Below are 26295 nucleotides of genomic sequence, written 5' to 3' on the forward strand. Positions count from 1 at the left end.
AAAGTGTCGTCCATTCCATTTTGTGCATATTGTGAGCTTGGAAGCAACAAGAATCTTGAGCCTTCAGGAAGGGGGACGATGAGGAACATCTGATAAAGTTGCGTAAAGATAGCATGGTAGAGTCGAATAAGATGGCAGTATGTTGTCAATATGCTGAGAAAAACAGGCAATCTGGGCCTTGGAGGCAACATCTGGCTGGTATCTGGAGGCGATAATGTCGATGTCAAATAACCAGTATCATGCGTTGAGACCATTGTTATTCCGTCATCCATTATCGCCTCGACAACAGGTTTACTTGGTAGTTGAGTGATATTGTGAGAGTAAGTCTTCATAGACTCAGTAACAGGATAGATAGCGGTGTAAGCATCAAAATGAGGTCTTTCGGACTCAAGTATCTCCAAAAGCCTTGTTGAATGGTTCAGCATGCGAAAAATTGGAACGTCAAGTTTGCGGACCGTAGGATCTATCTTGCCACCCAAGAAATTCGTCGATGACGGAGCTGTCCATTCCCATTCAAGGAGCTCAAGATCCTCTATTAACTCTAGATTCAACTTAAGCAGCCTCTTTTGCGTACAATTGAGGCTTGTCGAATTCAAATTCCCCAGTGCAGTCATTCGAGGATCGTCATCCTCAGCAGATGTATTCCGTGTACTGCAAGACGAATTCCAGATCACCTCCTCTTCAGAACTATAGTGAGACTCGATCAAGCCACTAGAAGTGGAGGAAATCACGTTATCGGTGGTTGGTTCATTTGGGCAGCTGGACAATGGGCCGGTGGTAAATGTGTCGGAGGATGTAAGCTGGTCCTCTAGATGATTGTCAGGTTCGAATAAATTCAAGCCAATCGATTGCTAAGTTAAGTTGCCACTGATTAATATTCACATAAAAAAAAAAATCATAATTCCATGCTGAAATACTAACCGTTTGAAAATTGAAGTCCCAAGATGGATTTACATTTTGCCATGGCTCATGAGGAGCCAAGAAGGAGGTGCTGGGTTGCAATGGGAAAGCAAAATCATCTGTCGCCGAACTCATGGTTGCTCTTGCGAGATAGGGAAATGGATCGGATTCTCCCCAAGAATTCAAACTATGACTGTCCTGCCTTCGCAAGATCCCAGAGTGTACGCCCGGCTTCCGCACTCTGAAAAGATTGGGATTACGAAGAGCCGGCATAGAGACTCGTGTATGACGGTAGAAGCCTGCCTCATATTCACTTGTGAGAGAAGAAGTGGTGGCCTTTGATGAAGGAAAACCCGAGGCCGAATGACCGACACTCGTGGTACAGACCACCTGGGCCTTGAGACATCTCTCGCATGATCTGCCATTCACTTGATCTCGCTCACAACGTAGTTTGAATCCACGACATCGATCACAAGCGGACCTTCGAGACTGTCGATAATTCGGAACTGGATGCATTGCAACGGATTTTAAGTCAACAAAAATGATTCATTGACATAGAATCCTTGGTAAATAGTAAACAAGTATGTATCCTTAAGCGGGTGATATGCTTCTCGGGTTTTCAGATAAATAAGGCTGTCTCGCATTTCTTGCCACATAGATGGAATTTCGCCGATTGGAATATCATCTACTTGAGGATTAGACCAAGCGCGGGACTAAAGTCTAATGGGCCTATTTGAAAGTAATACACGAGCTGCGACATTATGAAAAAATCTTGACTGATTTGAAGATGCTCAGAATTTCCATTTTGAGCCATCAGAACCTGTGTGGTCAGGACTGACTAGGTCTTCACCAAGCACTCTTTTTCTACTGTGTGATAGTATTCAGGTCTTCAAGGCTCTCGGTAATACTTTGACAAAGTTTTCTCTGAGCATCATTATGAATGAGAATAGTACTTGGCCGATATCGCGAATCCTCGCCTTGATGGACCTGAAAATGAAGCTATTATTGTTACATAAGCTCTATATCACAGTTAGGGCGGTCATGTACACCTTCAGTTCAAGACAGATTATATTTAAGGCCATTAGAAAATAAGGCTGGAAGTAAATTCACATAGTTCTTAAGGCCCAATCGTCCCCAAGCATTATACAATTTATCTTGAAGATAACTACTAAAGGGCATTCGAGAGACCCTTTATTTCTAAGGTCATCCTTGATTGTTTACATCCAGATATGCAGAAATCTTTCATGTGCATTGTGGAGCCTCAGAGATACTGTTTCGCAAGAGACACGCCGTAGTACAGCTTCAGATACCCGGAGAATTTCGGTCGTGACTGGGCAGGAATGCAGCTGAGGAACCCCTATCGTGGCGTGTGGGGTTGCGCATTCTGCCCCATAATCCTCTCACCGACTCTTCAGAGCTTGGTCTTGAGCGAAGCTGGCGTCTTACAGCAGCTGCGAGTCTGGGCTTTGGGAGGATGGTTAGATGAAACGGATGGTGAGTGTAACCAAGGGTGAGATCCCATGGTTGACAAATATTCATCGTTCCATAAGGAAAATTGAGAAGAAAATCGTGTAGGAAGAGCTCATAGCTTTATTTAAAGCATTATATAATAGCCTATAGTCTTTTACAACTGTAGGTAGCCCACAAAACGAGGAAAGCTCCGCTAGAGCCAATAGTACCTATTATGTGACTCGGGGAACTTCTCGCACATAAATCATTCGCTTAGCATAAAGCTACGAAGTCAATCTTGCTGGTAGTTGATTGAAATTCACAATAGAGGCCCTGTAGTGACAAGAGACCAAAAATCTGTGACATTCTTGGGCTATCCTATGCCTCTTTCACCAACAGGTTTTGTTACACTGCTTATTTGGAATATTACCAGCCTGAAAAACACAGTGTTACCCAAACACCTAGAGCGCTCCCAGCACAAGCGCTCAGAACATGTGTAGACCATGTAAAAGCCATGAGCATCTCCCGCCAACATGGTCTTGGGTAATGGATAGACAAATCCTCCTGCAACCAGTCATGGTTATGACCTAGTGCATTTAATTACCGATAATCGTCCAAATAATTTCCACGCTTAGAGAACCCACAGCAGAATTCTTTGAAAGGAATTTAACTGTTGTCATTCTCCATTAGAAAACTTTCTCATAGCCAATATTACAAATCTAACCTATGGCCTTGCCAGTGGAATCTGCATTGATGCATAGCGAAGTAGACAAACTATCGACCTAGTATCAACTGGATTTACCTCTGTTATAATGACATACGAATCTGGAAAGTCTTAAGTCGCCCTTCTTTTCAAATTATTTGATTCTTCCTTCGTGGATGGAACCTTCAGTATGGGATAAGAAACCGGTTATTGGCGAATCCTTGCAGCTTCCTGGTTCAGACAATTAGCCGCTGCCTCCATATTAACAAACGTGATTGAAATCAACGTTATGAAGTGTAATATCAGAATAGCAATAAGCATTCATTCGCCCCTTTATCCCCCTCATCTAAGATACATAAGTGGAGTTCCAACCGAAGTCGAAGCCGAGGTCCGAATGCGGGGAAATGTGGCGCAGGTCTAATTCTTTGCTTCCATACATAAGCTGAGCATGGCATTAAGGGAATCATTCAGTAGTTCACATTATCGCCAATATGAACTTCGAACTTCCGAATGAGTTAACTACTCATCTGAAGTCAATAGATTCCTTTATCCAGTCTACCATCCTGCCATTACAGCATACTAACGATAACAATCGGTTCTTCGATCATCGCCGTGAACACGCTCGGACTGATTGGGATCAAAATGGCAACCCACGCCCAGAGTGGGAAAGTTTACTGAGTAGGTCTCCCGTAGTAGCCCTTTCCTAAACTTTCAGCTAGTTTACTGAGCGCTAACTGTAGCAAAGCCCAAGCTCGTATCCTGGCTGATGAGGCGGGCTTCTACCGATTTGCACTCCCAAACCAATATGGGGGCAAGGAGCATCCTAACACCAACCTGTGGATGTCAGCCATCCGCTTCCATTTATCATCACATCCAATCTATGGGGGTGGTTTAGGGCTAGCGAATGATTTACAAAACGAGCACAGCATTGTTGGAAACTTCCCCGATGTGCTTATGCTTCATCATTTTGGCAGCGACGAACAACGGCAAACACTCATCCCTGCTCGCCTGCGAGGGGAATTTCGAACAACATTTGGTCTGACCGAGCCCGATCACGGAAGTGACGCAACTTTCATGTCCACTGTCGCGATTCGCAAACGGGGGAGGGTTCGAAATTAGTGGAGCGAAAAAGTGGCAGACGGGCGCGCATCATTGTACTCACTTTTTGGTCTTTGCGAGGACCTCGGGATCTGCAGGGTCTGCGAAAGGAATTACAGCCTTCCTCGTGCCTCGCGATACCCCGGGAGTCAAAATCGCCAGTTACGAATGGACATTGAACATGCCAACGGACCACGCAACTGTCGAGTTTGATCGTGTCTTAGTACCAGAGTCGGCCGTGCTAGGCGCTGTCGACCAAGGCCTGGCTATTGCGCAGACTTTTGTTCATGAGAATCGTATACGCCAAGCGGCCAGTTCCTGTGGTGCAGCCAAGTTCTGTCTCGATCGAAGTATTGAGCGTTCACGATCGCGAAAGATTTGGGCCGAGGGTAAGATGTTGGCGGATAACCAGGCAATTCAATTCCCTGTCGTGGAATTGATGACCCAAGTGGAGATGTTGCGCCTACTCATCCTGAAAACAAGTTGTGATATGGATCGCATTGTGGCCGCATGTAAAGCAGGAGAAGTCTCTCAACCCCCGTGGGTTGCCATTGAGCGCCAACTCAGCGACAAGGTGGCTATGTGTAATTTTTGGGCCAATCGACTATGCTGCCAGGCTGCCGACCGAGCGATTCAGGTAATTTCATGAGTCTTTACTACAAATATTGAGCTGACCAAAGTAGATCCACGGCGGCGATGGCTATTCGCGTCACTACCCTTTCGAGCACATCTATCGCCATTTCCGACGCTATCGGATCACTGAAGGGGCGGAGGAAATTCAGATGCGAAAAATCGCCGCGTACATTTTCGGATTCGCTGGGCCACGAAAGAGGGAGATGGAAGCGAAAGAGCGGTCGAAGGCAAAAATTTGATTAACTTAGGTTAGAGTCAATCTATACATAGTCTGTGGACAAGAGCCCAGGGTCAGTACTCTCTTAAGATAGTAGTCAACTAAACCTTGTCGAGTAGCATGGAAATGGCACTTTCTCGTGGGAATAAGACGCGTGCGTATAGCCAAACTTTTCGCTCCGAGTGGCAATGGATGGTATACTCGTGCCTTCACCATAATTCATGGCTCTTCAAAGTAACCCGACGTGCGTCTATGATCCGCACACGTGACCTCTAGATTACCTTCTGGCGGTATCCCCCTTCCAACCTTTCCCCAGTCTACACTTCGCGTCGACCGCCAGAAACACCACCAAGCCTTTAAAATCATTCTAGTGCCGGAGAGACCGCAAGACGGTATCGTACCGGCCTCGCACAATGTCTGGTTTAACTCGGGATGCCGACTGGCGCCACCAATCGTTTTCACTTTCCTTTCCGGCACCGTTTACCTAAGAAAATTTCTCTCCGCGTGGTGGCAGTGGGTCCGTTTTGCCTCGTCGGAAACCCACCGAGGGCCTGCAAGCGAAAACGGAAATTTGCAACATGAAGGCAGAGAAAAATCTTGCCAGCTTTCTCCAGACAGTTATACAACACTGATCGGTTATCCGGGGATGTCAATATACGCTTGACGATTGCCCCCGTTATTTTGCGCCGTTTCCAACCTATCGGCCCGATATGGCATCTGAAGATGTTGCTCCCGCGCCCGAGGTCACCAGCAAGTCGGTGAAAGGCGAAGCTCTTGACTCGGATACCAAGCATGTCGCACAGGATATCAAGCCCTCTGATGCGGAGGGAAATCACTCCAAATCAGCCCCGGGAGAGCTGAAGCGCAAGCTGAAGAGTCGGCATTTGCAGATGATTGCAATTGGTTCGTTCACCTAGATGCCCATTAGGTCGGACAAGGTTGCATGTTGCTAACGAGTACTGCTCTCCTTTCTAGGTGGAACTATTGGAACCGGTACGAACTTGCAGTGGTGGTACGGTTTGATGGCGATGATTGCTGATTATCTTAGGTCTTTTTATTTCAAGTGGAACTGCAATCGCATACTCCGGTCCCGCGGGCGCGCTGATTGCCTACATTTTTGTTGGCTCGATTGTCTACTCCGTGATGACCTCACTCGGCGAAGTCGCTACCTATATCCCCATCCCCGGAGCCTTCACCTCGTACGCCGCTCGTCTGATTGACCCGAGTCTTGGTTTCTCTATGGGTTGGATCTACTGGTTCAATTGGGCTTCTACATTCGCCGTCGAGCTTACCGCCACGGGAACCATCATTCAGTACTGGGACCCAAGTCTGAATATCGCGATCTTTATCGGTGTCTTCTGGGTGTTTATTACCGCTCTGAACTTCCTCCCGGTGAACTTCTACGGCGAGCTGGAGTTCTGGTTCTCATCAATCAAAGTCGCCACTGTTATTGGGTTTATGATCTTTGCTATTTGCATTGACTGTGGCGTGGGCGATCAGGGCTATCTTGGGTTTCGTTATTGGCATAACCCTGGTGCCTTTGCAACCCACCTTATTGAGCAGCCTGTGTCAGTCGGCAAGTTTGTTGGATTTTGGGCCGTCTTGATCCAAGCTGGCTTCTCGTACCAAGGAACGGAGCTTGTGGGTGTGGCTGCTGGAGAGACCGAGAATCCCCAGAAGGCTGTGCCTTCGGCTATTCGCAAGACCTTCGTGCGAATTCTCCTTTTCTTCGTCCTCACGATCTTCTTCATTGGGCTGGTCGTGCCCTACACGAATGAAAGACTCACCACTAACACTACCAACGCCTCTTCCTCGCCTATGGTCATTGCCGCCGATCTGGCTGGTGTAAAGGTGCTTCCGAGCCTCATCAACGTTGTGTTACTGACTGTCGTCCTCTCGGCAGCGAATTCCAACGTGTATAGCGGTAGCCGAATTTTGACTGGACTTGCACATGAAGGCTTTGCCCCGAAATTCTTTGCTCGTACCACCCAAGGAGGTGTACCGTACATTAGCGTCATGTTCACTGCACTGTTCGGACTTCTGGGCTTCATGAATGTGTCCAATAATGCAGGACAAGTGTTTAACTGGCTAGTCAACCTGTCTAGCGTGGCTGGATTTGTGACTTGGTCTTCCATCAATGCATGCCACATCGCTTTTATGCGTGCACTGGCTGCTCGTGGCGTCTCTCGTGACACACTCCCTTACAAGGCCGTTTTCCAACCCTACCTAGCCTGGTACGGTCTTTTCTTCAATGTCCTCATCGCCCTCACCCAGGGTTTCACGGCCTTTATCCCCACCTTCAATGTTACGGACTTTTTCATCGCCTACATCTGTCCCATTGTGTTTGTGGTTCTTTACTTGGGACACAAGATCATCATGCGGCCGTCGTTTGTTCGTGCCGCCGAGGCTGATTTTGATACTGGTCGGTTGGACTACAAGAAGGAGACGGGCCCTCCTAAGCCTTGGTATTGGAAAGTGTGGGGTTGGATTACAAAGTGAGGATATTATGGTCCGGTATGATTTGACTAAAAATGACATGCGTCCCTACTACGCTGAATATACGTGAGAGCGTTTAGAGCAATGAAACTGAATTTAATTCTATTTTCAGGACGAGCTTGTCGTAAAGAAGACGCGTTGATCCGCGACGCATCTATCCAATCCAATAGATTAAATAAATCCAGAATCTGCATCATTTCATATCCAATCTAACTGCCGGGCTACCACCGATACTCCGCCAACCACTGCGGTTGCGCCTGTGCAGACCACCAGGACACCATAACCAGTACCATAGGTTCCCCACGCATGACCTCTCCAGTTGTCCGCTCTAAGCAGCGCTTCACTTAGTGGACCACTAGCGATGTTCCCAATTCCCCGGCCAAATTCCATAAATGGAAAGATGACAGCCACGTCTGCATTTGGATTCGCCTTTTGGATTTCATTCGCCATACCTGACCATGTCGAGGAAAACCCACCCGCGAGGAGCCCGTAGGCAGCGCAGAAAACATACAGAGCTGGCATGGTAACGGCAAACCCCCAGCCAAAGAAAACGGATACAACTGCGCCCACTGTTGAAATCAGTATAACGGTAGTGACGTGATAACGATCACAGAGGAAGCCTGCGAGTACAGAGGCGAACACTGATGTCAGATTCACGATCGCCACCGTCAACGAGCTTAGAAACACGTTGGCACCCAGACTGCGGGCATACATGGGCAGGTAAATTGTTGGTAGAAAATATCCTAGCGCTTCCACTGTATTCCCTAGTTGATAAATCAGATAAACTTTATTGTATAAAAAACGGAAATCGAGTCGGTCATGGCGAACATCTGTAGACACTGGAAGGCGTGGTCTATGATAGTAGAGAAATGGGGCTGAGAGGAGGAATAGTGCTGCTGCCGAGATCCTTAGGGTATCTTCGAACCCATACTGGCCAAGTAGCCATTCTATGATGGGTGGAAACATCACGCCTGATATTCCGGAGCCGGCCTGCTCATGTCAACACCGGGTCAAATCAATTGAAGCAGCCAAACTCAGATGTCGAGTATCAACTCACCCATACAATCCCAAATGCGAGGCCATTCTTCTTAACAAACCACTCAGGCATAAACAGGATTGAAGGTGTATAAGCGAGGCAACCGCCAACCCCAAAGGCGACCCCTTGGGTCAAAATCAGATGCGTTACATTCTGAGCAAAGGAGCCCAATACTAACGAAACGCACATTATAACGATCCCGATAGTCGATGCCCACCGAGCAAGACGGGGTACAAGGATCATAAATACAATCACTAAAGGGGCGAAGAGATATGCAATACCCTGTGAAAATGGTCAGTTGCTGCGAGACTTTTGTACAGGTCGAGCCGTACCATGGCGCAAGTGCCAACCACGGCGATATTTTTGGATCCATTGAACGGTTCATGTACGCTGTAGTAGTCCTGGAAGATCCCAAACGCACCGGCCCACCCTGAACACGTCAGTACTATGTCCCTAGTAGAAAATACCTCACGCAGGAGACTTACCCCAGACAAGTGCCTCAAGCACAGCCGAAGCTGTTAAAAATAGCCATGCTTGTATACCCCCGTCGATCGCAGGCAAATCCTTCTCGCAACTGGTTGATTTGGTGCCTCTTTCTTCACATGAAAGTGGAGACGAATGGGTTGTGAGACTATCGCTTGTCCTACTAGGCGCATAGTCTTCCAAATCAGCCAAATATGCCTCGCCGTGATATTTATCTCGTGAAAACATTGCGCGAATCAGATACCAGTGTCGAAGCCAACACGTTTGACACATAGGCTTGTGAGGGCATCAGAGGAGAGTTGTCCAAGATTGCCTCAGGAAAATCGGCCTTTGCCAGAAAAGAGTAGAGATGACCATCGTGGTCCTTGAAACAATGACGAAATATTTTCTCTAGGGTGTGGTAACTATCAGCTCTACGATACGCTCATACAGTAGAAAAGGGCGTTTGGAATTCGGGACGTCACTCCCGCTCTGAGGTATGTGGCACCAATCCCTACTGGTCAGCTCTCCTGCCAAAGGAGACTTCCAACCACCAGAGAGGTTTGATTTAATGCGCTACATTTGCTGAGATATATACGATAGGTAACATGCTACTAATGTTCGTCCTGTTCTCTAAATACGCACGAGTAATGGATCTCGTTCGTTGCGATTCGAATATTAGAAATGAAGTTCGAAATAAATGCTCTCAGTTAACACTGGCATGTCTGTCAGCTCGTGATTATTGAATCCCTTTGATTTATTATCCAATAGCACTCCAAGTCTTGTCGGTTGGTTAATTGGAATTAGCAATGGAATGCTGATTGAGTCCACTGATAGGGATGCGTCGATCACTTGGGGGATGCCAAGCGACAAATTTACATTTTCGTTTCTAATAATTATGAGGCTTTGTCGACACCTGGGAAAGGAAGAGCAGAAATCGTATGCTACCTCGATACCATGTAGAGATCCAGCTGGTTCGCTGGATTTGTGTGCCTCAGCCAACTCTACGACAACTCAGATCTACGATGCTCTCCAGATAAAGCGCATTCCTCGCGACACGCCACTCTGATACTATGTTCTATTGGTACTAATTTGAGTTCATGAAAAGTGCATTTTGCAGGTTTTCCCCGACCTTGCCAGCTGCTTGAACATAAAGGTTACGGTAGGGCTACATTCCGGAAAGCCAAGCTTCTCCAACACCTAGATAATGGATCAACCAAACAGCGCATCCCGTTATTTCAGTACCGTTCTGTCTACAGTTTTTAGTCCAAAATGATTAACCAAGTCATGTGAAAAAAGCCTATGACTCTCTCCGGTAATGCTGCCGTAGTATGATCCTGTGATGCTTCTTCCTCCAACTGTAACTATGGCTTGAAGATGAACCCCCTACGAAAAGACACTAATGATCTGAAGATACCAGTCTCCTTATTCATAATGCATGCAAATCAGGATACTTAAATATGACGCATGCAATTCGAGATGCAACTAATCAATCATGTCAAAGGCCTGGTACGTTGTACGTAAACACCCTCCATCTGTTTTTTTTTGCTTTTTGGTGATAAGCCGGAATGTGGGTAGTGAAAATTTTTCCCAGGGGGTCAAAGGGCCGCGAGGGATGAACCTCTGTGATATTTCTATTACAAGATATGCCAGATACTGGAGGTGAGCAAAGCTCTGATGTGTATGTAGCTGCCGCTATCATACTGTCACACCAATACACAATACCTAAACAAAAGAAACCGAGGCTCCCGGCAAAGGCTCTACACTGAGCCGATCGATCGGCTTGCCGACCTCATAACCCGAATTTCACAACAGGCTCGGAAATGCGGCGCCAGACACTCCACTTGTGGAGCAATGCCGACCAACAAAGCAATCATAAGACGGGACACCATATCATGGGCTAACTAAATCCATGATCAAAGGAGGCTCTAAAAAATCCTCAGTTAGCTAGATAACTTGTTGAGGCAGTCCTTAAAATTTGACTCTTACCATTTTCTGCTTTTCATCACGCGCAGTGGGTGTGCATAGGATCAAATTTCCACCATTCCGACGATGGCAAACCATGGCGATGAAGCGCCATACCCGCGGCGTATACCGTATTGGAGACTCATGACCGACCAGGGGTTCGTCACCCAAGAGATCATCGATTATCCCTACGCCGGCTCTGGAACAGAAGAAAATCCATTCATCGTTGAATGGATTCCCAACGACCCCAGGAATCCTATGCAGTTTGATACTCGCATCAAATGGCTTTACACTGTGATAGTCGCCTTTGCGACCTTGGCCGTTTCTCTAGCCTCCTCTGCATATGCAGGTGCTGTATCTGAGGTACTCAAAGATATGGATGTTAGCGAAGAAGTTGCAACTCTCGGTATTTCTCTGTTTGTCCTTGGGTTTGCCGTTGGGCCACTTCTCTGGGCCCCCTTCAGCGAGCTGGTCGGACGTCAAATCATCTTCTTAATTACATTTCTCGCTCTTTCTACATTCTGTGCTGGCGCAGCAGGCTCTCAGAACGTTTGGACTCTGATTATCCTCCGCTTTTTCGCTGGCTCTTTTGGCTCATCGCCCTTTACCAATGCTGGTGGAGTTATTGCAGACATATTTGCTGCAGACCAGCGTGGCTTAGCGACGAGTCTGTTTGCCGGCGCCCCTTTCCTTGGTCCCTCTTTGGGGCCGGTGGTAGGTGGGTTCCTTGGTGAGAAGGCTGGCTGGCGCTGGGTGCAGGGGTTCCTGGCTGTCTTCACGGGCCTTATATGGGTGATTGAAACTATGTGTATCCCAGAAACATATGCGCCCCTCTTGCTAAGGAAGCGTGCCCAGCGCCTGTCCTCTATAACCGGCTGCGTCTATCGCAGTAAAATGGAAATTGACCGTGGCAAAGTCTCCGCGCGCGAGGCATTTAGTGCTGCACTGAGCCGGCCCTGGATCCTTTTGTTTGCTGAGCCGATCGTTCTTTTGCTATCAATCTACATGGCTATTGTATATGGAACACTCTATATGCTTTTCGACGCCTTCCCAATCGTTTTTCAAGAAATTCGTGGCTGGAGCGAGGGTGTCGGAAGTTTACCATTTCTCTCCGTGATGATCGGGATGATGGTAGCCGTTGGACTGAACATGTACGACAATAAGCGCTATATCCGTATCCACAAAGAGCATCATGGATTTGCACCGCCGGAAGCTCGCCTACCACCTTCTATTCTGGGTGGCCTGGCTATTCCTATCGGCTTGTTCTGGTTTGCCTGGACTAATGCTCCCTCAGTTCCCTGGATTGTCTGTGTTCTTGCTACCGCTCCCTTCGGCTTCGGCATGGTGCTGGTTTTCTTGGGAATCATGAACTACCTCATCGATTCGTACACCATTTACGCTGCATCAGTTCTTGCTGCAAACTCTATTATTCGCTCATGCTTCGGTGCAGTCTTTCCGCTGTTCACCACATACATGTATCACAACCTCGGCATCCACTGGGCATCCTGTATTCCAGCTTTCCTTTCTCTGGCCTGCGTCCCGTTTCCTTTCATTTTCTACCGATATGGCCCTGCCATTAGACAAAAGTGCAAATACGCAGCGGAGGCGGATGCCTTCATGAGGTCATTAACTCGAAAGTCTCAAGATCAGGATCTCGAGGACGAAAAAGACTCTGGAATGGAGTGCGATGACTCCGGTCTTGAGAGCAAATACGAAATGACAGACTCTCATGATATCGCAGAAATCGCCTCTACAACTTCTCGGTCGACATTGGAGCGGACAGAGACATTGTATGAGGGGAATCCCTATGACATTGACCATGTGAACACGCAGAACTCTGCCATCACCCATCATTCAAGACATGTGAAAAGAAGTTGGCGGGACATCTTCAGCTTTGGCCGCTAGTAACTGAGCCTATTTTCGTTCTGTGTTCACTTCCAAGTTTGCAATGTAGATATCCTCCTGAGTCTGGACACAGAATTCGTGGAAGCCTTACTTTTGAAATAAAATAATCCATATCTGCTTTATAGAAATGCATTAGTTCAGAATGCTGGCCCACTGATTTGCTATGAACAGTGCCTGAACCCAAAACCAATCTCCAAATATAGCAAGCACTGTAAAGCTGGAGCTTACACCCACCCTGATTGGTTCGCTCGAATAATTTCAGGAAATCCTTTAGACTTTCGCGTGATCTAATTGGGTGGTTCGTCTAAATTGGGGGCCAAAATGGTTCAAAGTGGTGGTGCTAAGCCCCTCCAAGCTGCTAGGTAAGCATCATGAACTATGATGCCTGGAACATACGAGGCCGTGTCTTATCAGATTTCAAGACTATATAATTGTGTGAAATATCGCCTGGTATGAGAATTATTCAGAATAATCAATCATCTCTTCTTTTCCTATTCTGATTCACTTTAACGAAATTCGAGCAGTTACCATGGCACCCAGCACAACAACCTCCATGTCATCTACGACGACCTCTTCAACAGCTACTGCGACTTGCCTCAATATCAGCCCGGGCAAGAATGGATATCTCCCACCAGAGGCATGCGATGTCATTCTCTACTATGTCCCATCATTCGCCGCGGCGGTACTCTTTTGCGTGTTTTATGGAATGACAACCCTGTTGCACGGCATTCAGGCTGTGATGTTTAAGAAGGTCAGCACGACGTTTGGTTTTGTACCACAATGAGATGACTAACAAATTCAATAGGCTTACTCATGGGTAGTAATTATGGGCGGAGCTTGGGAGTTGCTCGCCTTCATTTTCCGAACGCTTCAAACGCGGCAGCAGAATAATGAAAATTGGGACACCTACTACGTGCTCTTCTTTCTTCTCGCGCCAATCTGTAAGTCATCATACACCGGAAACCCATGGGTACCTTGAGCCTTACTGACATCGATCTGATTAGGGATCAATGCCTTTTTGTATATGACACTGGGTCGCATGATCCATTTCTTCCTTCTAGAACAGAAGCTCGTCGGCATCTCTGCGCGTCGGTTCGGTGTCCTCTTCGTCTGCCTCGATGTCTTCGCCTTTATCGTCCAGGTCTCTGGTGCTATCCTGGCCAGCAATCAAGATAATGGAAACCTCGTGATGACAGGCTTGCACATTTACATGGGTGGGATAGGCCTACAGGAGGCTTTTATTCTGTGTTTCACAGGACTTGCCATTCATCTTCATCGGAAGTTGATCAAGATGGAGGCGTCCGAGGACGTCTACAATGGAAAGCTCTCACAAGGGCCATTCTCGTGGCGGTGGCTCTTTCATGTCCTTTACTTCGCTTTGGCGATGATTACTGTGAGTCGATGAAACGCGAAACGCGAAACCCGAGTCAGAGTCAGAATTGATCGACCTGTTACTGACCAACTGATTGTATAGATTCGAATCATCTTCCGAATCAGCCAGTATGCCCAAGGCACATCTCCCACAAATTCAATCCTTACCCATGAGTGGTATGAGTATGTGTTCGATGCCGTCCCGATGCTTCTCGCCCTCGTGGCTCTGAACGTCATTCATCCCGGTCGCATCCTGCAGGGGCCCGACTCGGGCTTCCAACAAGTGCGACGAGCCGAAAAGGAGGCGAAGAAGGAGAAGAAACAGCAAAAGAAAATGGCAAAGGAAGAAAAGAAATCTCAGAAAAAGACGGCTAAAGAAGAAAAGAGACGGCAGAAGAAGGAAGGTTCGCGCGACTTGGAAGTTATTGTTGAAGGATCTCCTCTTCGGGCTCATGCCAATGAGGAGGAGCGGTTGAGCAATAGCGAACAACAATGGCCGCGTTATCATGAAAGGGATGGAAGATATGAGGATACGAGATATCATGGTTATCAGATCTGATTTAGAGATTTTTACAGGTTAGTTTGGATCCCACTTGGATTTCAACATTGGGCGCTTGTGTCGACTTGTTCCAGTGGGTTATAGTATCAAATGTTGTTTGTTCTTATAGATCATGGCTTCAATCAATGAATTATCCTGATCACCATATCGCACAGTTCAATTAATCTAGAATTCTCAGCATTGTAATGACCACCCCAACTTGGTCAAAATGCCTCCCACCACCAACCAATGCCCGTCAATCCTCGGAGAAGAGCCGATGCAGCAGCGCTTCCAGTTACCGTATTAGGCCTCCTCTGGCTGAAAGTGGAGAATGGAGGCGTCTCCACCCCCACCAGCTTCCCCCCGCATTGCTCCCATTGGTCTTCCGGTTGTTCTGAGGATAATATTATCCTGCAGCGTTGGTCACACGGCGCCTTTCAGTATTCCAGCCCATGCCCAGAGACTGAGGCAGCAAAAGATCGCTTTGCCAGCGCATACAGTACACCTTCAGGTCGGAACTCTATCTACAATGTCATCTAAACACTTACTGTTAACGGCTCCGGTCCTCTCATTCTCTGTCTCGGTAATAGAAATGGCATTTTGTGAATATTCCAATTCATTCAACTAGTTCCATGGATTTCCCCACCCATTCTATATGAAGATATGCAATCGCCGACTCCCAAAACTATAGACAAGAATCATAACACATTTACAGCTCAACAAACTCATTGCGCAGCAACTCATCACCCTTCAGTTGGTCAAGGTAGCCTGCCACCTTGCTCGTCAACGTATCAATATCATACCCGAAGAACTTGTAAGCGGCCTTGCCGGGGAGACTGTGGCCAAAGCGCTTGATGCAGATACCAGCATCGGCATAACGCTCCCAGCCGTTGGGGGCATATGGCTCAATGACCACGGCAGGAATGCCGCGGTGACGACGGAGGGTGTCTCGCTTGTACTCGAGAGACTGCTGCTCGAAGAGACGCTGGCAGGGGAAGCTGACCACACGGGCGGTAATACCCCTCTCAGCCTTCAACTTGTCGGCAACCTCCAAGGCGAAGGACAGTTCGGCACCAACTCCGAGCAGAGTAACTGTCGCAGACTCGTCCTCCGACAGGACGTAGGCACCGTGAGCGACACCATCACGGCGGGTCTGGGAGAGCTGAGGCAGAGTCTGACGGGAAGTAGAGATGATCGAGGAGGTCTTCTTAGCACCAATGGCCGCAATCCAGGCGCCAGCAGTCTCCTCGCTGTCACCAGGACGGATGTACAACAGGTTCGGCATTGCGCGATACAACGCGGCCAGTTCAATCGGCTGGTGAGTCGGGCCGTCTTCTCCCATACCGATGGAATCGTGAGTAGCGGCATGGATGACTTGAAGATGCTGCAGAGCACCCATGCGCACTGCTGGAGCGGCATATAGATAGAACATGAAGAATGAGGATGTGATAGGAATGATGGTGTTGCGAGCGTATGCGGCCATGCCGTTCGAGATTGCACACATGGCATGTTCACGAACACCGTAATGAATGTAGCGGCCGGAGTAGTTTCCGTTTATGCCGCACGTGGTCATCAAGTCGGGCTGTCGAGGATGTTAGACCGAGGATAATTCTCAAGGAGCGCCGGGTTTGAAACTTACATGCTGGAAGTCGACCTTGCCAGGCCAGATCATGTTGACGGATGGGGATAGATCAGCAGTTCCGACCATAAAGTTCTTGCACTCCTTAGCGATAGGGTTGAAAACAAGGCCAGAAGAAGCACGCGTCGCGGTAGGCTTCTCTGGGAAGCTCTTGGGGATGTACTGTTCCCAGTTTGCGGGAAGTTCACCCTTAACACGGGCCTGGAATTCAGCACCAAGCTCAGGATATTGAGCAGTGTAATCAGCTACTAGCTGGTTCCATTCTTGCACCCACTGCTCACCACGAGCAGGCAGGTTCTGGAAAAATTGACGAACAGTCTCGCCAATTACAAAGTGCTCCTCGGGGTTGAAGCCATAGAGAGTCTTCATATCCGCCACACTCTTGGTGCCAAAAGCAGCACCGTGGGCAACAGCAGTGCCCGCCACATGGCTGTCCAGACCGATGACAGTGCGAACATTGATGAAAGTGGGCTTGTCCTGAGCGGCGCGACCCCGCTCCAGAGCACGCACAATACCCTCGATATCGAAACAGCCATCCTCGACATCGATCACGTCCCAGCCGGACGCGCGCATTTTCGCATTGACGTCCTCGGTGTTGGTCAGGTCCACAGATCCATCGCAGGTGATCTGGTTGTTATCATAAATGACAGTGAGGTTGTTTAAACGCAGGTGGCCAGCCAAGGAAATGGCCTCGAGACCGACACCCTCCTGCAGACAAGCATCGCCGATCATGCACCAGGTATGGTTGTCGACCACGTCGTAGCCGGGGCGGTTGTAAGTGGCCGCCAGGTTCTTGGTGGCCATGGCAAGACCGACTGCATTGGCAATACCTTGGCCTAGAGGTCCCGTTGTGACTTCGATTCCTTCGTGCTCGATCTCGGGGTGGCCAGGACACAGCGCATCCACCCGGTCGGAATGGTAAGACTTGAGCTGGTCGAAAGTCATGGCCTTGTAGCCGGTGAGGTGCAGGAAGCTGTATTGGAACAGGCAGGTGTGTCCTGTAAATTTTCGAGTTAATAATTTGATTTCACCACTTTTTGATTGCTCGACATACCGTTCGAAAGAACGAAGCGATCGCGGTTGAAGAAGTCTGGGGTGTGTGGAGCGTAGCGCATCACATACTTCCACAGAGACACACCAATTGCGGCCATGCCAATGGCACCACTGCCAGATAATCAATATTTGCTTCAATAAACACAACAAAAGGTAGATCCTTATCATACCCAGGGTGACCACCGCTAAATTGCTGGCACAAGTCCGCAATGAGCAGACGGAAGGTCTTGAGAACCAGATCATGGTCCTTGGACAGCTTCTGCACCAAAGGCAGAGCCGAAGGCTTAGACTTGTGGACGCCGTTCGTTGCGACGGTCATGATGACACAGTATAATCAACCAACAAAGGTGTCTTGTCTTTTCAAGCTCTTCTCTTCGGGGCGCTTCGACCTTGAAATAGGCCCCGGTCAGCGTCGACAAAAACAACCCGTTCAGGCAGTTGACGAATGGGGTAATGCTAACCGCCCCCCGCAGAACTGGCAAGTTGAACCACCACCACTAAGTCGCCCTCCATCAACAAGGCTACTTTGCCGACGGTGCTGATGTTACTTAAGAAATGTCCTTGTCCGGTGAAAATTCCCACGCCTCTCCACACTCTCCAAGGATCACGATACCCTTGTTACTCTGGAGAATTTCCGATCGAAAATGGCCCGGTCAGTACTTGTGGATCAGCTGCCCCAGGCGCCTATCGCAGTTGCGACGAAGTCCGATCGCAGAGTGATCAAGGTTTCACATCCTAACCCGTCATTACAAGTGACGGCTGATCATAAGCTCAAGTCTGTTGAGGCTCCTGTCTATGCGCCCGGGCATGGAGAGGTACTGGTGCACATCAAGGCGACCGGTATCTGCGGGTCGGATATACATTTCTGGAAGACTGGCCGCATTGGATCGCTGGTGTTTGAAGGCGACTGCATTATCGGCCATGAGGCCTCGGGAATTGTTTTGCAGTGTGGTGAGGGTGTGAGCCATCTTAAGCCTGGTAAGAAGAGGTCCTTTTGTCGCCATTCTAGGTTTAATGTATTCAATGCTAATATATACCCGAACTAGGTGACCGAGTGGCCGTTGAGCCAGGTGTTCCCTGTGAGCATTGTTTCCTCTGTGACGAGGGAAGATACAACCTTTGCGAAGACGTCCAATTTGCTGGAGTATACCCTTACCATGGCACGATCCAGCGATACAAAGTGCACCCGGCAAAATGGCTACACAAGCTTCCTGACAATGTCACATTCGCAGAGGGAGCTCTCCTTGAGCCTCTCTCAGTGGTTATGCACGGCATCAAGACGGCAGGGCTCAGTCTCGGCCGTGGCGTCGTAGTCTGCGGTGCTGGTCCCATCGGTTTGATCGCTCTGGCTGCTGCTCGTGCTTCGGGCGCTCATCCCATCGTGATCACTGATTTGGAGCCTTCGCGGTTGGCGTTTGCCAAGGAGTTGGTTCCCACGTGCATCACCTACCAGGTTGACCGGAACAAGGACGCCGAGGGAAATGCACAGGCTATTCGTGCCTTTTTTGGCCCAACTGAGTATGTGGCACCGGAGGTGGTCCTCGAGTGCACCGGTGTTGAGAGCAGTGTTTGCACTGCTGCGTATACGGCTCGACGGGGCGGTACCGTGATGGTCATTGGAGTCGGCAAAGCAATTATGAACAACCTGCCCTTCATGCATATTTCCCTCGCAGAGGTAAGTTGCCCTTGAGTATACAGCGGTCACCTCATAGAACTCGAACTAATCGTGCTAGATTGATCTGCGTTTCATCAACCGCTACCGCGACACTTGGCCTCCGGCTATCCAGTGTTTGAGTGGTGGCATCTTGGATTTGAAGAAGCTGGTCTCACATGTATTCCCACTGGAGAAAGCGGAGGATGCCTTGCACCTTTGCGCTGATCCTCGGAATGGCAGCATCAAGGTCCTGGTGGTGGATGAGCAGGAGGCTACGTTATAGATTATGAAAGTACCTAGTGCTTACTACGAAGGTACTCAATATGGTTGCAATCAATCAAATAACAATAGAAGTCTACGCGAATCATACACCACAGAGTTTGAGAACAGTGTATTAGGTATGTTGTTCATTATTCTATTTTGGTATTTGTCAACCGCCACCGCACCAGAGGGTATGAATCCTCAAACTGAGCCCAGAGATATGTGTCTAGAAAGGAGCCTTTGCATGACAGTAGATAGATGTGATAGGGACAGGTTCTTCGTTAGAGTGGTCGCCAGGGCTGAGGAGGGTGTTTCGACCGGTGCATAGGAGGCCACTAAATGAATGAGTATCGACTTGGAACTCGCAGGCGACTAAGTCAACTTACGTGAATACCCGACAGTGTTTTTTAATGGAAATTGTAAACACCTTACTGGAAGCCCGTTAGTCCAATATCTTTCCATGTTCTTTGTGACCGTGGTGACTTACTCCTCGTCGAGCTCGACACAGTCATCTAATTCCACATCCTTGCCGTAGCTGCCCTTCTCAGTCTCGATGCCAACCTAAACCTCGAGTCAGCACACATGAACCTTTCGAAATCAACGTACTCAGGGTCTGCATTGGGGAAACACCCACCATAGTCCTCTTTGCAGCTGCCTTGGCCGTAACGGAGAGGAGCATCAAGCTCAGGACTGTGAGTTGCTTGAGGCCGTACATGATGCACACTTCCAAATGTAAAGGGATGGTCTGGATTCCAATGTGACGCGGTCGAGACCAGCACGCTCGTAGTTTTGATCTTGGACGAAGAGTAGGTAGCCGACGCGGTTTCTTTGACTTGGGCAGCGGTCTGTTTTTGTAGCATCCCTTGCTTGTGCGCAGGGCGAGACCGCCAAGTGCATTACAGGGCAAGGGTCCCCCTTTGTAGGCGTGATTGGTTCCTGAGAGGAATTGGAATGTGAATCGGGATCTATACACGTTTGGCACAACTAATTGTGTTGCTCCATGTGTACAGTCGTGGTTGCACACTCGTCGGATCTAGGATGCAGTGAGCTTGGGGCCGAGTAGCAACTTACAACATCATTGATCGCTTGGGGTAAATCTCCTGTCAATTTTGATCAGAACTTAGCCTTTTCCTCGCCTTGGATAAGTCAATCCATTTCGAGCATAAAAAGGCAATAAACACGACGCGATTGAACAATATACAGGACGTGTCACCACGCACCCGGGGCTAGTGATTGTTCGTATTTCTATATAGAAGAATTGCAGTGAATTATTGATTTCATTTGATCCTCATACGATGTTCTATATTATCTAGTTTACGTAAATGTCGGTCAAAAGAGCTCGATTAAGGATGTTGGCGCAGGTACAAATGCCAGTCATACATAGACAGTGCAGTAGGACAGAAAGAGTACTGTAGTCCAATCGGAGTCTTCCCCACAATTTCTGTCGGGCTCTTCCCCAAACTGTACATTTCCCATTGCCCATTTCCCGTTCCTTCTTCGCTCCATTCCATTCTTCCCTGAACTTCTCTCCTGCGTGGCTCTGACCCTGACCTATCCCTGGCTTCTTCCTCAGTCTGCCAACACACAGACCATGCACCATGTACCCGCATCCCAAACGCCGGCGCCTCACGGGTGACATCCCATACCCGACCGAGCTCGATAACCGACCAGGGCTCTCCTCGCCGCCTGCCTTTGCGCCCGCGATCAATAGCGACTGGACTCACCCGCAGCGACATGCACCTGCATACACACCCTCGGACTCGACCGATGGCCCTGCGTTCCCTTCTCCACTGGGTGCCGCTAGCTGGGGCCATGACGGGTTCTCGCATGATCCGGGGTTCCTTGCGTCGCAGGAGGAGCTGCGGTGCATGCTGTTTACAATCGCGCAGTCTGCGGCACCGACGAGGGCGGCGAGTCCAGATGGGGATAGGCAGGACGATGGGGAGAGTGTAGAGCGGCCAGCGAGGGATCCCATGCCAATGCGATCGGCAGTTTCAAGTCGGAGGCGGGTGGAGTATCTGAAGAATTACGTGGGACAAGTAGCTCCATGGGTGAGTGGTTCTATCAGATGGTGTGCCATCGATGACTACGGCTGGGAGAGGAAGAGAAGCTGTGGGTTTCAAGCTGAATTGGAAAGGCCCTTTTAGCTCATACATTGTGATCTTCTAGCTCGACATGTTTGACTCTCAGTGCACGTTTCGCGTCCAACTTCCGGCTCTCGCTCGAACTTTTCCTGCACTACTCAATGCAATCCTCGCTATATCCGCTCGCCAGATGGAGAGAAAGGAGGGTACACAAGACTCATTTGACAGTATCGAGCTCTACCAGGAAGCCATTCGCTTGCTCAGTCCGCTGTTGCAAATGCGCGATCCTAAAGTAATTGCAGCCTGCGTTTTGCTTTGCTGTCTTGAAATGATGTCGGCACGAGCGCAGGACTGGCGGCGCCACCTAGAAGGATGCACGGCTCTCTTCGACGCTTTTGGAATCCACGGCTTCAGCAGTGGGCTGCTGCAAGCTGTCTTCTGGTGCTACGTCCGCATGGGTAAGACTCGAAAAACGTGTGGAAAGCGTACTGCTTGGATGCATTGCTAACTAGGCAAGTAGATTTATGCGGTGCACTTATTTCAGATGGGACCCAGAGCACCCTTCTTCGTCCCAGCAAGTGGCTTGCCCCTGACTGCCGCGAGGAAGATGCAGCCCAGCTGTTCCAGGCGAATCAATCCCCGGACATGCATGCAAATTACGCCGTCTACCTGTGCGCAAAGACCTGCGAACTGGTTGCTGATCGTACACAATTTCTCGAGCTAGGCGCACAGAATGACTGCACTGGTGATGTCTTTCAGAGGCGCTGGCTTCGGCTCTGGGACGATTTGCAGCAGTGGGTCGAGAATCGACCACCAGAGCTGCTGCCTGTCCAGACGACCCAGACCAAACCGTTTCCACACATTCTGTTTCTGCACTGGGCTGCCATATCTTCAAACCAGCTCTATCATACTGCATGTATCCTCCTGCTAAACATCATGCCAAAGAGTATCAAGTTACGGTCAGGCCCGATTGTATCAGCGCTATGGCATGCCCGGAGAATTTGTGGCATATCTCTTACAAACCCTCATCAGGGATGCTTGAACAATGCGATCCAACCTCTCTGGATTGCTGGTCGGCTTTTCAGTCATGTTTCCGAACATGCGATTATCATTGACATCATTCGAAAGATCGAGGCAGAGACAGGGTGGGGTGCCTGCTGGCGAATTCGTGATCTGGAACTCGCATGGGGATACCAATTGACTCGCCGTAGTCGGAAATCCGGTACACAGCACTCACCGGCAGCTGGATGAAAGGTTCGCGGTCTTTAACTTTCGTCCTTTCTTATAGATACGCAAGTCTCTATGCCTCCGGCCATCCCCATTCCACTTGGAGATCCCTGAGAAGTTCTCCAGCGTTCCATCCAGTGATCTTTCGGATGTGCTCAAAGCCTCGTAAGATCTCCTGCTGCTGCGACTCATGGGTCATGCGACGTGCGGCTGTCAGGAACGACGCCAGCAGACACGGATCCCAACACTCGCGTCGCTCATTATTTAGAGCGATGCTGCAGATCCTCTGGGCATGCCAGAGCGGAGACATCGTCGCAGACCGAATGTCTGCAATGTGTACTGTTCGTGGACGGCTATGTAGCAAGAGCAACATGGCCGTGTGATACAATTGGTTGGAAAAGACACCAGCCCCGTTGGCAAAAAGGACAACTGGAAAGCTCTGACTCGGGTCAGCAGCCTGGTCGTCCGTCTCAATCTCTAGCATTGGCTGGAACCCCTGGGGTCGTTCCCGGTACCACTGCTCTAGCTCTTCGATTATTTGCATCCACGCGTGAAGCGGGGGCAGGTGTGGAGAGGGATCTTCGTTATGCATGAATTCTATAGCGCGCGCACAAAGCCAGAGAGGCCGATGGGCATATGAAAAGACCAGCCCAAAGGGATCGGGTTCAATATCTCCGTCTGCAAAGTAAGGTGGCGATGGAGGGATTGGAGCTTGGAGACTAGTATCTGCGGCCAGAGCTGCTCCGAGATCTTTCCGTTGCTAGGTTATCAGTATCTGTCGCCCGAGAAACTGGAAAATGTAGGGTTTAACCGAAATAACATACCGAGTCTCAAGTACAGCCAGTATATCGCTGAGTTGAGATCTCTGCCAACTGTATTGGCACTGATTGGCTCGAGAAAGTCCTTGTGGCTCTCCCTTTGCAAAGACCATGCCGAGGGCATATCCGTAATACAGTGTTTGGCCTTGTTCAAGACGTGCAGAAATGCGATCGTTGTGATGTCCAATTGCCCGTCTGGAGGGAAATTACCGACGATACTCTTGTTTATTCGCGAGTGTGAAGAGAATGGACGTAATAGATCTTTAGATGCCTGAGAGAGCGCCAGAACGTGATCTCGGACCGGAGGTGAGACCATTGCCAACTGCAAGCCTTGGATTCCGAATATTTGCCCCAGGTCACACATATCGAGCTGCGCATGTTAGTCTTCAACCCTCTCCTTTGAAATCTGTGTAGACGTACCCATGGGGCTACCTCGTAGCGATAATGGCGAAACAATTCGAGCGTCTCCGTGGGTGACAATTCAGAACTGACAGCCACAGGCTGTGTAAGTGGACCTGGGGAGAAAGTCACCGAGTAATCGGGGAAGTTGACCGGCGTCATAACTTGGGCCAGCGACCGTTCCCTTGTTGGAGGGGAGATCGTAAACTCCGATAGACTCAGAGGAGGCCCGATTGGCTCGGTTGTGCTTGTTCCCAGTGCCAATAGCCCTGCGACCGCAGACTCATCCTTATCACTGAACAACGCCATTGCGGGTTGGGATGGTGGCTCAGTTGAGGGCTCATCGGCCGACCAGATTGGTAGCTCTGAGAGAGATTCCGATTCTGTCTGTCTACCCACATCAGAACCGGTAGGGTCCTGGCGTGGCCGCTGAGGTTCTTCGGGCGGCGGTGATATTTCATCCTCTCCTTCTTCAATCTCATCCTTAGCATTCTCAGGATCCTCATTGACAAACTACTACCCATCAGCGATATAGTTTTTCACTGTGATCAAGTTCAAACTGACTCGAATAACTTCATAGCTGGCCGGTAGACTGCCCACTTCCGACGGCTGCACAGTCTGTGCATTCTTCGTCAGAAAGGTCAACTGCGAGCCATACTGGCACTCAAAGTTCCGATCGATACAATTGCGACACCGCGGTTTGCCCTCATCGCCTATAAACCACGTTAGATCCTAACAATAAACTTCAGAGAATAGACATGCATTTTCGCCTTCGTATGCGACATCGCATACACCCTGTTCGGCATCGGGTGAGCCTTCGGGCGCTCTGTTTGCCTGCGTCCGTCATGGCCAGCCGCGAGACGTGGGGAAACTGGGGAAAGCGAGAAACGGGAAAGGGCGAGCGCCACGAAAGAGGAAGGCCTACGCACCGGTCACGTGAAGGGTCACATGTGGGCTGGCAGCCACCAATCGTACCGAGGGTCTTGACATCCGACTGAGTTGAGGCTATTGGCGGAGTACTTATGCTCTTCTTTGACTTGCTTGCGATCTCTACATATTTGGAAGATTCCAACATATCTTAAGCTTATTGAGGTACTAACTACCCCTATTAGCCGCCGCCATCGCGCCCTGAGCATGTCATTATATCACACGGGCACATCCATCCACAGCTATGGTTACACCTACTTTCTTGCCAGACGATATACTATGTAGTACACAAGTTCTGGACATACAATGAATATGACTCCAACCTTGATCACAGCCTGCATTTCCCACTATCTCCCACTTCTTCAATCCCATAAGAGTGAAACGACGGATGCAGGCCACGCTATTTCCTCGCTTGAATTCACTGACTCTCTGCACTTCCTATGGTCGTTCTCACGATGTCTGCTTTGGCATCAGCGCCGGGCGCTTGAGTATTCCGACGCTTAAAGATATGTCGAAGACGGCAAGCAGCGTGTCGATGTACTCATCTGGGCGGTCAAGTGGTGGGTTCATCTCCGCCCGGCGTTTCTTCAAATCAAGCAGTGTCGTCTTAATTCTCTCAAAGCAAACCTCATCGCTCTCAACTTCGTTGGCGAGGAGAGGAGCGACAAAGCAGAATCTTGCGGAGTTATCAAACGGGGAGGGAACATGCACATATTGGCAGTACCCTCCCAATGACAATCTGCGCATTGGGGAACGCCTGCGATGTCGTCCACGACGACACACGAGTCCCAGATCAAATTGGCACGGGATGCATGGAATTGTCGAATGTTGCCTGTGGCCTGCATCACCGCAGACTCGAGTCTCTGTTCAGAGTCTCCAATCATGCGGTCGACCTCTTCGCTCCAGCACCTTCCGGTAGCCTCCTTGGACGGCTCCTGTCTAGACGTCATGATGGGCATATTCTGAGAGAGACAGGACTGAGGTAGTAACACTGAGGGATCCCCCGTAGTTGAGGTCAAGGTTCGGTATCTCCGGATACCTGGCTATGTATTGCTCTATGTTTCTGGGGTTAGTCTGGTTGAATTGAGACAAGACCAGTCACGTACCCTGGATGATGACTTTGAAAGCTCCGGATCAGCTTTGGCAAAAAAATCGAAATCGAGGCGATGATGGGGTAAGTAGGAGATGTGAAGGAAGAAAAAGGAGGAAGAGAATTTAAAGGACGAGAGTAGCGAAGACAAAAGAGAAGAGTAGGGTGCAAACCCTTTAAAAGTTTGCCCAGGTCCGGATCTTGCTGGAGATTTCCAGGGCTAGTGTCTGCTGTTTGCTTCGAGAGTCTATTTAGCCTCGATTTCCACATTTAACTTCATTACTTCTTTGTTCTATCAAGACAGATTTGAACTCAAAGATTTCCGTTTCTCTTGCCTTCTTTTCTCTGCGTGTGACGCGTTAAGAGCTGC

General features: G+C 49.2%; 11 protein-coding genes across 11 annotated transcripts; 6 read left to right on the forward strand and 5 right to left on the reverse strand.

The window, feature by feature from the left end:
* Positions 1-3543: 3543 nt before the first annotated feature.
* N7458_008949 (acyl-CoA dehydrogenase family protein) lies at positions 3544-5022 on the forward strand (the record flags this gene model as incomplete). The annotated part of the gene is made up of 4 exons (XM_056912331.1): positions 3544-3730; positions 3798-4159; positions 4185-4787; positions 4834-5022. 4 exons carry the CDS (start codon positions 3544-3546, stop codon positions 5020-5022), a joined length of 1341 nt encoding a protein of 446 aa, XP_056761180.1.
* Positions 5023-5710: 688 nt separating this feature from the next.
* On the forward strand, positions 5711-7499 carry N7458_008950 (putative amino acid permease (Can1); the record flags this gene model as incomplete). The annotated part of the gene is made up of 3 exons (XM_056912332.1): positions 5711-5903; positions 5976-5993; positions 6049-7499. The coding sequence occupies 3 exons, from the start codon at positions 5711-5713 to the stop codon at positions 7497-7499; spliced, it is 1662 nt and encodes a 553-aa protein (XP_056761181.1).
* Positions 7500-7694: 195 nt separating this feature from the next.
* Positions 7695-9243, reverse strand: N7458_008951 (uncharacterized protein; the record flags this gene model as incomplete). The annotated part of the gene is made up of 4 exons (XM_056912333.1): positions 7695-8486; positions 8554-8814; positions 8865-8962; positions 9018-9243. The coding sequence occupies 4 exons, from the start codon at positions 9241-9243 to the stop codon at positions 7695-7697; spliced, it is 1377 nt and encodes a 458-aa protein (XP_056761182.1).
* Positions 9244-11046: 1803 nt separating this feature from the next.
* On the forward strand, positions 11047-12864 carry N7458_008952 (MFS transporter; the record flags this gene model as incomplete). The annotated part of the gene is made up of 1 exon (XM_056912334.1): positions 11047-12864. The coding sequence occupies one exon, from the start codon at positions 11047-11049 to the stop codon at positions 12862-12864; it is 1818 nt and encodes a 605-aa protein (XP_056761183.1).
* A 529-nt stretch (positions 12865-13393) lies between these two features.
* On the forward strand, positions 13394-14794 carry N7458_008953 (RTA1 domain-containing protein; the record flags this gene model as incomplete). The annotated part of the gene is made up of 4 exons (XM_056912335.1): positions 13394-13615; positions 13670-13805; positions 13869-14257; positions 14339-14794. The coding sequence occupies 4 exons, from the start codon at positions 13394-13396 to the stop codon at positions 14792-14794; spliced, it is 1203 nt and encodes a 400-aa protein (XP_056761184.1).
* A 688-nt stretch (positions 14795-15482) lies between these two features.
* Positions 15483-17784, reverse strand: N7458_008954 (transketolase family protein; the record flags this gene model as incomplete). The annotated part of the gene is made up of 4 exons (XM_056912336.1): positions 15483-16355; positions 16413-17410; positions 17467-17576; positions 17636-17784. The coding sequence occupies 4 exons, from the start codon at positions 17782-17784 to the stop codon at positions 15483-15485; spliced, it is 2130 nt and encodes a 709-aa protein (XP_056761185.1).
* A 325-nt stretch (positions 17785-18109) lies between these two features.
* Positions 18110-19402, forward strand: N7458_008955 (NAD(P)-dependent alcohol dehydrogenase; the record flags this gene model as incomplete). The annotated part of the gene is made up of 3 exons (XM_056912337.1): positions 18110-18443; positions 18512-19140; positions 19199-19402. 3 exons carry the CDS (start codon positions 18110-18112, stop codon positions 19400-19402), a joined length of 1167 nt encoding a protein of 388 aa, XP_056761186.1.
* Positions 19403-19606: 204 nt separating this feature from the next.
* Positions 19607-20095, reverse strand: N7458_008956 (uncharacterized protein; the record flags this gene model as incomplete). Its single annotated transcript, XM_056912338.1, has 4 exons — positions 19607-19715; positions 19767-19811; positions 19868-19941; positions 20015-20095. The coding sequence occupies 4 exons, from the start codon at positions 20093-20095 to the stop codon at positions 19607-19609; spliced, it is 309 nt and encodes a 102-aa protein (XP_056761187.1).
* Positions 20096-20978: 883 nt separating this feature from the next.
* Positions 20979-22715, forward strand: N7458_008957 (uncharacterized protein; the record flags this gene model as incomplete). Its single annotated transcript, XM_056912339.1, has 3 exons — positions 20979-21431; positions 21550-21922; positions 21985-22715. 3 exons carry the CDS (start codon positions 20979-20981, stop codon positions 22713-22715), a joined length of 1557 nt encoding a protein of 518 aa, XP_056761188.1.
* Positions 22716-22764: 49 nt separating this feature from the next.
* N7458_008958 (Zn(II)2Cys6 transcription factor domain-containing protein) lies at positions 22765-24755 on the reverse strand (the record flags this gene model as incomplete). Its single annotated transcript, XM_056912340.1, has 5 exons — positions 22765-23441; positions 23516-23879; positions 23930-24421; positions 24473-24621; positions 24701-24755. 5 exons carry the CDS (start codon positions 24753-24755, stop codon positions 22765-22767), a joined length of 1737 nt encoding a protein of 578 aa, XP_056761189.1.
* A 530-nt stretch (positions 24756-25285) lies between these two features.
* On the reverse strand, positions 25286-25785 carry N7458_008959 (uncharacterized protein; the record flags this gene model as incomplete). Its single annotated transcript, XM_056912341.1, has 2 exons — positions 25286-25511; positions 25547-25785. The coding sequence occupies 2 exons, from the start codon at positions 25783-25785 to the stop codon at positions 25286-25288; spliced, it is 465 nt and encodes a 154-aa protein (XP_056761190.1).
* Positions 25786-26295: the final 510 nt, after the last annotated feature.

Source organism: Penicillium daleae (assembly GCF_028827525.1).
Source record: "Penicillium daleae strain IBT 16125 chromosome Unknown utg000008l_segment0_segment0, whole genome shotgun sequence".
Classification (NCBI taxonomy): domain Eukaryota; kingdom Fungi; phylum Ascomycota; class Eurotiomycetes; order Eurotiales; family Aspergillaceae; genus Penicillium; species Penicillium daleae.